Source organism: Anthonomus grandis, chromosome 8, assembly GCF_022605725.1.
Source record: "Anthonomus grandis grandis chromosome 8, icAntGran1.3, whole genome shotgun sequence".
Taxonomy (NCBI): Eukaryota; Metazoa; Arthropoda; class Insecta; order Coleoptera; family Curculionidae; genus Anthonomus; species Anthonomus grandis.
Window position 1 is genome coordinate 34170661 of NC_065553.1, and position 13864 is coordinate 34184524.

General features: G+C 31.9%; 1 protein-coding gene across 2 annotated transcripts in view; it reads right to left on the bottom strand.

The window, feature by feature from the left end:
- Positions 1–1262: 1262 nt before the first annotated feature.
- LOC126739056 (uncharacterized) overlaps positions 1263–13864 on the bottom strand; it is a 782471-nt gene continuing 769869 nt past the window's right edge. For both annotated transcript variants that reach the window (XM_050444577.1, XM_050444578.1), the window contains exons 5-6: positions 9161–9389; positions 1263–2277 (exon numbers count right to left, since the gene is read on the bottom strand). In XM_050444577.1, the coding sequence (XP_050300534.1) occupies positions 1898–2277; positions 9161–9389 (609 nt within the window). In that variant the 3' untranslated portion in view covers positions 1263–1897. The remainder of the gene's footprint in view (positions 2278–9160; positions 9390–13864) is intronic.

Here is a 13864-nt window from a genome sequence, read left to right on the forward strand (position 1 = left end):
ATCAGTTGCCTACTCTTCTAGATGTTTTTTCTTTCAGATGCCGTTAACACCATCTGAATGGACTGGAATTGCCAAGATTTCAAGGTAATGTAGCAAATAGAAAAGTGTCTCGGAATTATTGATGGTAAACATGTAGCAATTAAGAAACCTTGCAACAGTGGATCATATTATTATAATTATAAAGGATTTTTTAGAGTAGTTCTTTTAGCGATAGTAAATGCAAAATACGAATTTCTCTATGTTTATACTGGGAGCAATAGTAGAACTTCAGATGGGAGGACTTAGCTAGAAACTGACTTCTACGATGCTTTACGTAACGACACATTAAATATCCCATTGCCCAGAGAACTACCGGGAAGAAATGTTACATTGCCATATGTTTTTTTTGGAGACTCAGCATTTCCCTTAGAAGAAAACATACTCAAACCGTATGCACAAAAAAATATGACAGATGACGAAAAAAGTTTTAATTATAGGCTTAGCAGAATAAGGAGAGTGGTTGAAAAGGCCTTTGGCATTTTAAATTCACCTTTTGGGGTTTTTCAAAGAAGTTTTGTTATTAAATTAGAATATGTAGATGCAGTTATACTTGCTTGTTGTGCCCTGCACAATTTTTTAATACACCACAGCAAGCATTATTTGCAAGATTCTGTAGATTGGCGTGAAAAAGTAATCAGCTTATTGCTCTAGACTAGGATAATAAAAAGGAATTTGACGCGGAAGAACCAAAAGCACCCTATCATAAGTACGGCCCAAGCCAGTCATTGACACCGTCAAGTTTCCGATCTATGATAAACAAATCTGACATTATTATGAAAGGCAAAATAAAAAGAAACCTGAACAAAATGACCGCCGTACCTGAGGTGCACGAAATGACAATTTTGTCATTTTGTCACCAAATTGTCATCTCGTGCACCTATTTCCAGCATTCCGCTATCGGATTGGCCTTGTGCTCGTTAAAAACATACTTACAGAAATGTTGGATATATGGAGTATAGATAATTTCTTTCTTCTTCTATTATTTATTATGGTATTTTATAAATTAAACAAATATTTTTGTTTGTATTAAACAATAATTTTATTTACATAAATACAGAATTAAACTTACATACAAATTAGTTGTTTTATTTATTAATTAAAATTATTTTATTAATAGTTTTTAAAAATATTAAGAGACTATGCTTATATGAAATCATATGATAATTATAATAATTTATAAGATTTACCAGACTTTTTAGCGAGCATCATCTTCATGATACAATTGCGTAAGAATCAAGTTTCATTTAATTGAAATGTTGAGTATTCTACATTTTAACAAAAAAGAAGCATTCCAAAGCCCTAGCTATTTATACAAAAAAAATGTGTATGCATAACATGTTGCAACACGATTCTTTATTATATATTCACTTATTTATAAAAACACATAGAGATATTTTAATGATTATAAACAGGTTTATATAGTATATAAGCTTTACCTAGTAGCTAATTATATTCCTTTTAAAGCTATCACATTAAATGATCCGTCAACTTGAACCATAAAATTGTCGAACTTTAACTTTTATCACTTTTATAGCAAAAGCGCAATATTAAAATAGTAATCCTCAGGGATAAAAATAAAAATACATTATCCTGAGCACATTTCTTAAGAATCTTCTGGGACTAACCGAAAATATTTCCCTCAATAAGAAGAGCGAATAAAAGTTAAAATTATTTAAATTATGTCCATTTTAACAAGACTTTGTACCACTTGTATCATAAAACCTATCTACTTGGTCGATGTTACGTTAATCACTCAATCTTGGTCATGCTGTAGCTATGTAAATCCACCACTCCTACTAGCGTTCCTCCCAATAATAAACCTATTAGTCTTTGCCCCGCCAGGAGCAAGAAGTAAACCTCACGTCCTCACAAACTTGTACACCACCGCAAACACCAAGACACTCACCAGTACCAACACCAACACCGTGACCACTTTGGCAAAAGCGTTTAGACCGCTGTCACCTGTATCCAGTGGTCTGGTACTACTGTTTTGATGTGATCTCCTCCTTTTTCCTGCCAATCCCCGTGCCAAAGCAGGAAACGCGAGACTCTGAGTGAAAGTGAGCTTATGGAGGCTCTCACTCAGCGAGTAGGGGCCGACGCTACCTCTCGCCGCCGCTCTGAGTAACGCGTATTCGAGATCCAAGGCGTCGAAGAGTGAGTAACGGGTTGTCATCGAGGAGGATCTTCTGCGGCTGTCGGAGGAGTTGCTCGCTATCGAGTTGCAAGTTATTACTCCTGTAAGTAAAGTATCCTTTATTTTTTTATAAAGTGCTATATTTATTAAAGAAAAGCTGTATATTATGTCTTTTTATATTTTTGTCTAAGGGTCGGTATTATAATGATTGGTTGACCACCTTTTAAACTTAAACTCAAACGTATTATAAACATCAACCGAAGGTCGAACTGTCGGTTGATCTGCGGTTCACTCAACCGTAGCCTGAACCACCGTTTGAAATTATGAACCGACAGTTAAGTAAAGTGTTTTACAAATAACCTATAGCTTTTTGTTTATTTCGATGCAAGGCAAGAGATAGAGAAATAAAAAATTCTTATTAATTTTTTTATAAAGAAAACTAATAAAAATTAATTTTGCTTGCATGTAAAAATGTCATCTTCATCTTCACCTGAAAAAAGTAGATTTCTTTGGGAATCTAGCAGTGACGGGGACGAATTATCTAGTAGTAGTGATGAAAACCAAAATCAAGAGGCTCTTACAGAGCCTCACGAACTTTTAGAGTACGTCTGTATCATTTCACCCGGTGGAGTGACGAATAATTTAAAATAAGGTTTTGGCTGACCAAAGAGACTGTGGCAGAATTAGAGCTAAAACTTCGGGAAGCAATAGCACCAAAAACTCAAAGGCACGTATACAAAAAATTATTTGTAGGTATATAATAATATAGATTTTTTTTAGAAACCATGCAATAACTTAGGTTTTACGTTTTTGTGCCACAGGTTGTGTTATGGCTTGCGCTACTTCTACCCACTACTATGGCCATTACTATTACCATTTACCCCCATTCTAACGGGTACAACTTTCGTCGCCCACGTGGGGTATCGGGTCATAATTAGTGTATTAGTACGAGCGTTAGTGTCTATATTTGCGATATTTTGTAATTTGGCGTTTTTTATTTTATTTTTGTTAAGTAGGTATTACACATTACCTTGTTTTGGAGTTTAACTCTGTGCTCTGTGACTTAGTTTTTTTTTTCATTTGTGTTGTGCTAAAAACTTAAAAAAAAACACTAAAATGCCAACTTTTTGTGCGTATAGGGGTTGTTTTGCCAAAAGCGTCGCTGGAAAAAGTTTATTTTCGTTTCCTAGGGATATTAGAAGGTGAGCAATAACAATAATAAAAAAAAGTAGGTATAGAAAAGTTGCATTATTATGTATTATTCATTATTATTATGGTTGTTTAAAAGCTTAGAAAAGTTCAGAATATTCCCTAATTAATTTGTCGTGCCATGCAAATAAATACAGAATAAACATTATTTAATTTAATAAATATATATGTATATACCTAAACCATATGTATCTATGTATGAGTACATGCGTGCAGGTACATAACATTATACATAGATAAAAATATTAAGGTTGATTTAGGTATACAGTATTTTTATGTGATAAAGAATAATGACTTTAATTTTCAATTATCTGTCTTTTTATGCACTGGTTTACCCATGCAAGTGCATAATATAGTAGTAGTAAAACCCTTAAGAATCTTATATTTTGTTCCAGACTATCATAATGGACGGCGACTATACAACGTATAATACCTTTATAAAATATAGACGTATGTGTGGTACCTACATATGTATATAATAATACATACATATATTTTTTATATATAAATATATAAAAGCCGATGATACCTACTCTTAAATGTGTTGTGCTTAAAACATACGAGAAAACATACCTGCGTATAAACCTTTCAGCTAAAATTTAATTTAAAAATACCGACCTATGTACATAATTATGTATATGTATATTGTTAACATATTAACATCACACAAATAGCAGACTTTTTCTCAGCTAGTGCCTTACTAAAGGCAAATATTATTTACCATTATCATAAAACAACTAACACAAAAATTCCATTCCTAAACAAATTAAAAATATACTAACCTACACCTCTATTGTATTTCAAAACTGTCAAATAACAATTTTTATAAAAATAATAATTATTATAATTATTCTAAAAAGCAAGGACCAATATAAGCCTTAACAAAAAAAAATCCTATTTGAAATGTAACTAAATTTTGTAGTTTGCTCCCGTATTATATGAATATTTTTTTCTTCTACAAATTTCTTTATTTTCAAACATATTACAATCATATCTTTACAAAACCAAAATCCTTAAAACAGTGCCAATGCACTGGTACCAAGGATATGTAACGTTCAGAGTGTGCAACAACCTTAACCATATATACAGATATATATATTAAATATACTATAAACCTTTCAAAAAAAAAAGAAAACAAAACAAATCAAAATCCCTGACGATGTCAATTACATCACTACCCTTATAAATCCAATTAAATCCAATTAAATACCTACAATAAGTGTAATTTTAGATATTTTTCTTTAAATATATTTATAGCAACCAAGCAAAACGAAAAAAAAAACTATTCCAATATATGACTTAAAAGTTTCGCTGTGAATTTTTCAACCGAATCCATGTTCTTAATGACTACTGGAAGACTATTATATACTATTATAGCCTAATAAACTGGATTACGTAAACCTAAATTAGTCCTGATATTATTGTCCCAATAGATGTCACGTTGAGCCCTGGTATAATGATCGTGAATATTTTCAGTAGAGACCATTCTCACATTAGTCTTTTGGATGTTATTAGTTACTTTAAACATATATTTGTCCTGTTCAAATATAAGTAACTCTCTCAGCATTAAGACACCCAACCCCCTATGTAGGTCCACAGTGCTTGTACGCCAATCAATTTTAAATAATCCTTTTAATATTTTATTTTGCAATACCTGCATTTTATTAAAATCCACCTGACCACAAGAGCCCCACAAAGGGAGAAGGTATCTAAAATGCGACAAGAAAAAGGAATTGTAAATATACATCTTGCTTTTAAACGTTAAATAGTCTCTAACCCTGTATATAGTTCCTAGCATTGGTATAATTTTATTAGTTACATGCATTAAGTGCTCTTTCTAGTTCAAGTTATCATCTATGATTAGCCCTAAATATTTAATGTGTGACACTTTTTTAATTAAAATATTGTTTATTTTTACTACCGGATTTCTAGAAACTTTGTTTTTTTGTTTAAAAATAGATAATTAGTTTTAAGAATATTAATTTTTAATTTATTGCACAGTAACCATTTGGAATATTTTTCAAGATCTGTGTTAACAACAAGCTCCAGGCTCTCAAGATCACTATCACTGTACAACATAGCTGTGTCATCCGCAAACGTAAAATATCGACCAGTCAAGCCAGCACTCCTAAGACTGAGCACGTAAAGAGCGTAGAGTAGTGGCCCAAGAACAGAGCCCTGCGGAACCCCACACTCACTTAGTTCAATTTCGCTAACTATTTGATTAATATTCACAGCTTGTTGTCGATTATACAGATAGGATTTTAAAATGTTATAAACGGGCCCTCTAAATCGCATATTATGTAATTTAGCTAAAAGCACATCCCAGCTAATGACGTCAAAAGCCTTTTTCAGGTCGATAAAGACAGCCACTACCATTTTTTTACTTTCTAGTTGAGTAATTATTTCATTTAAGAAATCCATCGTAGCACTTAGCGTGTTAGAATTTTTTACAAAGCCATACTGAAACTTGTCCATGTGCAAATATTTATTTATAAAGTCCAACATTCGGCCTTTTAATACCCGTTCTATTATTTTCGAAAAAGTACTTATTAAACTAATTGGTCTGTAATATTCATAGAATCTTGAGATCCCGACTTAAAGATCGGCGTAATTTTAGCGAATTTGAGTTCATCAGGAAAAAGACCAGAAGCAAAAATATCGTTAACCAGTTTTGTAAGAATTTTGATTAGACTGGGACCCAATACGCAAAGATTATTAACTGTAACTTGATCATCTCCAGGAGCAGAGTTACGTTTCAAACTATTAACTGTGTCTAATATTTCTTTATCAGTGACTTCTTCTAAATAAAAACTATTTGCATAAATGATTTCATTGAAACCAAAGGTGTCACGAATATTAAAGGGAATGCCTAGTATTTCAGTTTGAACCTTTTCAGTAATTTGTTTACCTATTCTAGCAAAGTGGCGATTCAAGCAGTTTGCAATTTCGTAAGTGTTCGAGACTATACTATTATTTACATTTATCTCCTTAATTTTATTTAAATTAAGGTTTTTTCTGCTTAATAAAATATTTATCACTGACCACTGTTTTTTGGTATCGGAACCTGCTTCTGCCCATTTTTTTCTAAAATGAGTATTTTTAAGTGTTTTAATTTTATTAGTAATTTTATTTTTTATGTTACGAAATTGGTTTTTTATTTCTCTGTTATTATCGTTATTACGCATGTCTTCAAATAGTCGATCTCGCTCTCTTATTAAGTTTACAAGCTCCTCTGTTATCCAGATATTATTATTTATGCATTTTATTTTTCGCTCGTATTCAGCTGCAGCCTTACTAGATTGTATTATATTAATAAGATACTGGAATGAGGTGATTTCTGTCTCTTTTATTTGTTGTTCAAATAATCTTTTAAGCTTTCCATTGTTAATCCCTTTCAAAGTATGTATCGTTTTTACGTTAGCCGGCCTAACTATCTCATCCAAATGTATAGTTAGTTTTTCATGATCTGATAGCGCATTAGATTCGACTTTTACTGAACATTTTTCCTTACAATTAAAATCAGTTAATACATGATCTAAAAGTTTATTGGTGTTTTGCGTAATTCTTGTAGGATTTAAAATATTTATTTTATTTTTAATATTAAGGTTATTAAGACTATGCAGTTGTACCGCCAAAATATTTTCCGTCACCAGATTATTCCAGATTTGAGCAAACGTCCGCAATTCAAATTTTCGAAGAGTTTATAGATGATAAATTTATAAAACATTTAGTGGCGGAAACTCGCAGGTATGCATTATTTTTGAACTGTCCAGGCCCTAATATTACACCAGATGAAATTCGTTGCTTCATAGCAATATTATTTGTAAGCGGCTATAATAATTTGCCATCTAAAAGGCAATATTGGAGCAGTGGCGAAGATCTTACAAATTTTGTTATGTGTCAAGCAATGCGCCGTGATCGATTTTTACAGATCACTCAGTTTCTTCATTGCTCTGATAATACAAAACTAGACAAAAATGATAAGTTCTACAAGATTCGGCCTGTCATAGAAATGTAAAAAAAAACTGTTTGAAAAATTTTGTTCCGGAACAAAATTTGACTTATGATGATAGTATGGTTCGATATTTCGGGCGACATAGCTGCAAGCAATTTATTAGATTTGAGTATAAAATTTGGAGCCTAAATACTACACGGCTAGTTGGTAAATTTTGATGTTTATCAAGGTAAAAATCCCAAATCTAATGCGGACTACGATTTATTGTTTAACAAAGCTGCAAGCCCTTTGGTAGTAATGTTAAATGAATTGCCGCCAGCAAAAAAGGATTTGCGATATGAACTTTATATGGATAACTTGTTTTCAAACCCAGCGTTTTACTCATATTTGCAATTTCGTGGTTATTCTGCAACTGGAACAATGCGTGAAAACCGAATGCCCAAACAATGCCCCCTCACGAATAAAAAAATGTTTGTCAAAAAAGACCGTGGATATTTCGAAACAGCCATGGAGAAATCCGGTGGCCATTTGTATGTGAGATGGATGGATAATTCAGTGGTAACTACGATGTCTACTTCACATGAGCTCAAGAAATTGGAAAAGTTAAAAGGTACTCACAACAACAAAAGAAAAATATAATGGTTACACAACCAAAAGTTATTGCGAAATATAATACCCACATGGGAGGAACTGATCAGATGGACCAGAACCTTGGCTGCTATTGCATCGGTATTCGAGGTAGTAAATGATATTGGCCTTTGCTAACCTGGATTTTCGATGTTGCTCTTCAAAACTCCTGGATACTATACAATCGATTTCGAAAACAAAAGGTTTCACAGTTAGAGTGTAAAAGAGAGGTGGCGACCGTATACTTGAAAAAATTTCAAGTTTTGCTGAAAGGATCTGAGCGACGAGCTTCTACATCGTCGTCTTAGCGTTGCCATATGGTAACGGCTAATATCTCAAAATGTAAGTAGCTAAAATTTAAAAAACTAATTTTTTACAGCTTCCTGAACGTATTTTTAGTAATCTTAAAAGAGCATAAAAAAGTAGCATAAAAAAAATAATTCCGGCGCTAATGAGTTAATGTAAGCTTTTTGTCTTTAACGTCCAATTGTTTATTCGTTAATTAACTAAGCCTTTTTATCATTATTGTAGATGCCATTTTTATTCATTGTTAGTAGTTTTAAACTTGCCAGAGGCACTATAGCATTTTATATACATTGACGAAAACCCGCAATTTGTGTAAGTTATTTTTAATACCTTTTGTATTTTAACACTTTTAATCTTTGCTTCTTTATAGATCCCTGATGATGGACATGTTATATGTCTGAAACATGTAGGATGAATAATTTTTAAATAAATTTAGTGGAGGATGACCGAAGCATTTTTAGTTACCCTTTGACATATTAAGTCCACTGCAAGTATGGACTACTTCTTCAACCTTAATTTATGTTTTAGCGTCTCATTGCTAGATGGCGCCACGAGATAAAAAGATAGTACCAAGTGTGAGGTAATTTATCTATTTATCTTATCAAATATATATTTTCTGGAACTAAACTTTTAAATTTTGCCAGTAAAACACAATTTTCAGAAGATAAGAGTAAAATAAGACGGTGATATAGAAAAAGAAGGCCAACGTTTAATTCTGATATTGATAATCTTATTTCACTCCAAAACATGGTTTCTAAACATTCTTTCTAGTTTTTGCAGGAAGAACGTGCCCAGGGCTGATTCCTAATATTATAAATTATTATTATTATCATATGATATCTTATCATAAAGGAAATTTTATTAACCATCAGCTAAACAATTACCTGCTGCAATAGACGTAAGTGAGGAGGTGGTAGACGAAGACAAAGACGTCGCCAGATTATTCTGCTGATCTGAGACGTCCTCCATGGAAGTTTGGTCGGGCGATGGTACTTGGTATAACCGAAATAGCCTCGCATGGTCAGGATGTAGTAAGGAGGTGCTAGGCCTCCTTAAGCTTGGCGTGGGTGAGGGGATTGGTGAGGTAGCAACAGGTGGCGGTAGTGGAGAAACCTAAAAATTACAAAAAACTCAAATTTCGCCTTTTTTAGTAGTAATTTTATAAAATGTTGTAATAATGGACGTCTGACACGCTCTCTTACCATCGATCATTGTTATTTTACTGTGCGTCGCGGCTGAATAAATGTTCGTTTCTCTTATATGAGGGAGGCATTATGTGTGAGACTTGTGGGTAATTTATTTGCCAAGTAAATATATCACGCAGGATGACGGTTAATGGGGTAAAAAGTTATGAAAAATACTAAAAAGGGGTTTTTGCCTTGATCGAATTTATTTAAAAAAAATATGTGTATTAAATGTATTAAAATAATATAATATTAAATATCCCACTGACGGGAGTTAAATTAATATTTAATATATTCAGGTATATTGTGGGCGCTTTTATGAAGAATATTTGCAATGTTTAAATTATTAATAAAAGAGCGTAAGCGGCCAAAGGTCAAACGTTTTCGATTTTGTTTATTAAAATATTTTGATTTTTATTTTGTGCTTGACCAATAATCGGAAATATATAGAAATTGCGTTGGTTTAATGGATTCAAGCAAATAGCTAGATATAAGTGATCAATATTACGAAATAAACTGTTTTTCCTCTAAATGTGAATAATTTAGAGGCAAATTGACAAAATGTTATACAGTACGTCCCAAAAGTAAGGGAAATATAGGGGTTAAAAATATTACATGGCGTAAACTGTATGGTATTTATTTTATGAATATTAAAAAAAATATAATATAAGCAACTTTGGCGACGGCCGGTTCACCGCCTTATGAAGGAGGCCGATATATGAATGTTTATGTTACAATTTTATTCAGTAATTCGCAACTAAGCTTTTTGAAAAAACTTTATTTTTACGAAATTACAAAATATGCGATCCACGGCGAAGCAACTTATGAACTAACTCATAAATGGCTGAAGTCGTATTTATAATTACATGAAAATAGCTGAGACAAGCATCCTTCTTATGACTAATTATGACTAATACAATGATAAATTATTATTAGATCATTGGAAGTGGCCATATAATTCCTCCCTCCTTAAGTCTGAGAAAATCGGGGTTGATTTTCGAGGGGATTTAATTTTATGTCCACCTTTACATTTTCTTTTGTCTTACATTTATACTTATTATATACAAAGATTATTATCCCTATTATTATTACAATAATAATTATAATTAATGTTACGGATACACCTGAACTGATAATATTTAGTTTTTCTACGGGGTGTGTTGTTAATTTATTGACATTTTTTAATTCTTCGTGTATATTATTTAAATTAATTTCTTCGAGCTCTAAGGGTTCTAATTTTTTAATTAGTTCTTCATTAATTGTTATTGGTGGTAGTTTTAATCTTAAGTTAATAGAATCTGATTTTTGAGAATCGAAATAATAATTCTTTATTTTGACAATACAACTTTTGGGTAGAATTAATGTTGGTTGATTGATTGTTTCAATGGTGTGGTGATTAGGGCATTGAAAATTTATTTTTTCTTGGTCTTTGGGAATTATTATAATTGAATTATCCTCTAATTGGGTGACAGATGTTTTCAAATAATTAACAGGAGTCATTGGGCATTGGGATTTGTCAGGTTAATTGTCTCAGAGATGCAAGGTTCATTCTGATTTAATATTTTTACAGGGCAAAGAAAGATGTCCTCGATTTTTTGGCAACTTTCTTTCGAATTATAGAAATCTTTGTCTGATTTCAATAAATAGGGATTACTCAACATTGTTAAATGATTATTTATTGGGATAGGGAAAACATGATAGAAAGCATAAGTTTTCTCAGATATTAGGGGTATTGCTATATAGAAAATTATTAGGTCTTCTTTTATTGTTACGTCAGCATGTGCGACTTCATAATATTTAAATATGTTATCAAAAGGAATTCGTGTTTTCTGATTAAACTTAGATAGAATGACTAATAATTCTGCTGACTAATGCATAATGTTTATTTCTGCGAAATTAATTGCAGTTTGCACATTCATACGTATCTCATTGATGACGCGAAGATTGTTTTCTAGCGTATCGAGTAGCAAGATAAAATATAGTGTAGTAGACGTTGACTGACTCATCTGTCTTAGATCATTAATTTCCTTATATAATTTCTGCTGATTATTTCCTATGTTAGTCAGCTGAGTGTCAATATCATGGGTTAGTTTTTTTAGGACAGTTTGTGTTTGTAATATGTCTTTTTGTAAGGTGTCTTGATTATTTAGGAGAGTTCTAATATAATTGTCATAGCGTTCTCCATCATCTGCGTCTAAAGTACCGTATAGATATTTTTGCGCTTTTCCTAAGAAGTTAAATAGTCCTCTTTTATTTCTTTTTGAAATTGTCTTGGTTGTATAATGATCTAAAAATGATTCTATTGATCTTGATTGATTGAGAAGATCATTTGTTTTCACAGCTAAAAGATGATATAAGGGTAGATTTGATTCTCCCAAAGTCTTATTTGCATACATAAGCGTTTTTTTGCTAGTTTTAAGCAATTCCTTATATTAGTAAGATTTACGTGATAATAAATATGATGATAACTAGTTACTACATAACCTTTTCCTTGGTAGATTGGTAATATTGGGTTGTTAAGAGTTTCAATCTGGTATTGTGCGTTCACAAGCAGCGGAAGTATTATAAGAAGGGTCTTCATTTCCTAAAATTTAGAATGCCTTTTAATATCTTTAGGATGTCTTTGCTTTTTGAACGTCTTTATTTTATAGATAGGTTCTAATTTCTGTGATAATTTTTTAGGTGTTTTTAACAATTGATCAGTATTTTCGGGTATTTCAGGGTCGTTTTCTCTATTTTGATTGAGGTTGCTAAGGACATTTGCCTTTTTTGCATTTATTTTGGAATAAATGTTTTTATTTAATTCCTTGAAGGTTTCTGTCAACTCATTTATATAATCCGTTTGTAGTTGGTCTAGGTTTTTCTCAAAATTTAACTACTAATTAAGGTTTCCTTTAATTATCTGGAATGGGGTATAATCATGTGACGAATGTATGCTATTGTTATAATTTAATACAGCTAAATCAATTAGATTTTGAAGTGGTTTTTGAGAATAATCGTTTTTTAAAGCAACTAGGCTTTCTTTTAGAGTTGAATGAAATCTTTCAATAGGTGAGTTTGAATTCGGGTTATATGGTGTTGTAAAATGCAACTCAATTTTATATGATTTACAAAGATCTTGAATTAAGTTACTTTTAAAATTTCGAGCATTGTCTGTTGTGATTCGACATGGGGTTCCATGGTGTGAGAAGAATTTAATTAAACTCTGACATATCTCAATTGATGTCTCATTTATTGGATATGGATGTATTATATTTAAAGGGTGTATATCCAATGGTGGTCTTGAAAGTGCATCGGCATTTAAGTTTCGAGTGCCTTTCTTATAGTGGATAGTATATTCGAATTCTTGAAGTTTTAGTCTCCATCTCACTAATTTTGAGTTCGGTTCTTTAATGGAGAATAACCACTGAAGTGGTTTATGATCTGTTACCACTGTAAATTTTCTACCAAATAAATAAGTTCGGAAATATTTGGTGGCCCAGACAATTGCTAATAGTTCTTTTTCTATTGTAGAATAGTTACATTTAGCTTGGTTAAGAGTTCTGCTTGCATATGCTATAGGCAAATCTGATCCAACGGGACCTTGAGAAAGTATGGCGCCGATTGCGTAATTGGATGCGTCTCAAATCAAATCAAATCAAAAATGGTTTATTTGTCAAAATGTACAGTTTTATAGGTCAATAAAAATTACAAAGAAAAAAAATTACATTGACAAATAGGACTATTCTCTCGATTATAAAACCGTTTTCCCTAGTTAGCACAAGCAAAGAAGGGATAAAAAAGCCCTTTACAATTTACAGAGACAATTTTACAAAAATAAAAATAACGTTTTTATATAGGAATGCAAAGTAAGATATAGAATTAATTAACCTAAGATTTTAAGACAGGCAGCGGCAGTGTGACAACGGACGAGCGCAAGGAGAGAGGACAGACGAGGCGAAAAAAGACCCCAAAAAAATAACCCCAAGATGCGTGCATCGGCCTAGGCTATTAAAAAATATACGTATGTATGTTACGGAAAAAGAAAGAATAAAACTAAAAACGGGATTTTAAAATATAATCTCCGAACATTCCACTGAAAATTAGCATATTATATACACATGTATATATTCTGTTACATGTTACTATTTCTTGTATTATGTTATTATACGCATTATCACATTTTATATATCACCCTACTTGAATTAATTGCCAATTATTTGTTCCATAAGTAGTTTAGATTTTATTTGACCAGAGAAAGCTCCCAAGGGCATTTGCTTTATGTCATTGTTTAAGCCATTCCATATTTGAACAGCTATACTCTATTTCAGAAGTGTGTAGAGCAATAAAACCTCATTAGGTATGCAAAAGTGGTACCTGGTGATCCACCAATATTTTATGCCACTACCTTAGTTGGGTATTAGT